This window comes from Acanthisitta chloris, unplaced genomic scaffold (genome assembly GCF_000695815.1).
Source record: "Acanthisitta chloris isolate BGI_N310 unplaced genomic scaffold, ASM69581v1 scaffold36910, whole genome shotgun sequence".
In the NCBI taxonomy this organism is placed as follows: Eukaryota; Metazoa; Chordata; class Aves; order Passeriformes; family Acanthisittidae; genus Acanthisitta; species Acanthisitta chloris.
In genome coordinates, this window is record NW_008651735.1 from 16,468 (window position 1) to 17,825 (window position 1,358).

The window sequence follows — 1,358 nt, forward strand, 5'->3', positions numbered from 1 at the left end:
CCAAGTACCTAAACCCAACTTCAGATGAGAGACTAAAAACTGAAAGCAGATCTGAGACCCCAAATGCACCCAGTTCCCACACTGAAGCCCAACCAAACAGAAGGCTGGGAGAAAAAAAAGTCAAATCCACTTGTGACTTGACCTCAGAGGTAGAAAGCCTGAAGCTGACTTCAGCCCAGTAATTTCAGCCTAAACATTTCTGAGTTCATTCAAAATACAGCATCCATGAAGTAAACCCATGAGATTTAGATGGCATCTGGTTGCTGTTCCAGATGGGCTTGGAAAGTCATAAATCAGCACCCCAGGGGTGACTTCTTACATCTGCAGTTTGCAGCAGGCAGCACTGAGCCAGGCACTGTGCACAGTGCTCTCAAGACTGAATGTCAACACTGTGAACAAAATCTTAACAGTAAGTACTAGGTATGATATACAGGCTCATGATTCACTGCTGCATAAACCCCTGTTCTAATTACTACAGAAAATGTTTTAAACAAGGCTAGTGTTTTGGGTCCTCTAGAAGAGTCTCCCTTGCTTCTTAACCCCTCAGTCACTGAGTGCCCTTTGCAAAGCACAGGACAAACTACCACTGGGCTTCTCGCTGCTGCTAGCAGGTCCTAGCCTGAGGTATTTCAAGATTCATGCTTGAAGGATACTGATCTCTCTGCTGAGAAGTGCCAAGTAACCATTCTCATGGCCAGGGATCGACAGGATCTGAGATTTCTCTGGGTTTAGAATCCTCAAGGATTTCTTCCCAATCTCTTCCAGGGCTTCAGTCTCCTGCACCAAAGGGATATTCTGGGAAGGAGGGCTCCCTTTTTGTGACACTGACAACACAAATCTCAATGAGGAACAGCAGACCTAAGGGTAGACTACCTGAAGGTAGTCTGGTCACACGCTGCCCAGCAGACCTCCCAGAACTCAGACATGCTAGTGCTCAGCTTTGCTAGCAGGTCCTCTCCACTGAGCCTGTGTCACTGGAGGCTGCTCTGTGCACTGGGACTGATTCAAGCCCTCCCTGGGGGAGAGGGTGCACAGAGCTCCTGCAGCACCAACTGGATATGCTCTGACAACTCTGTCAGAGCAGAGTCTGCTTGGTTCTTCTCAGGCTTAGTTCAGTGAGGTACTTACTCTCAGCAGAGCGTGGAAGTGGTGAAGCTGTTCATACCTGACGGAGAGTCCCCATTGAGGTGAAGAAACAGTACAGCATGTATCCTGGAATCAGCACCATGGAGGACAGAGCCATAAGCCAACCAATGCCTTGACCCCATGCAGGATACATGTATTTTCCCAGTGTCAGAGGGGTCATTTCTGCCACACTGAAGAAGAACACCCCCTGGAAAGAGAGCACCAGCCATTGC

General features: G+C 48.5%; 1 protein-coding gene across 1 annotated transcript in view; it reads right to left on the reverse strand.

The window, feature by feature from the left end:
- Window positions 1-1,358, reverse strand: part of LOC103802020 (sodium- and chloride-dependent GABA transporter 1-like) — a gene marked incomplete at its 5' end in the record, with an annotated part of 19,782 nt that overhangs the window by 1,707 nt on the left and 16,717 nt on the right. Inside the window, one exon of the mRNA XM_009074464.1 lies at window positions 1,166-1,333. Within this exon, the coding sequence (XP_009072712.1) occupies window positions 1,166-1,333 (168 nt within the window). The remainder of the gene's footprint in view (window positions 1-1,165; window positions 1,334-1,358) is intronic.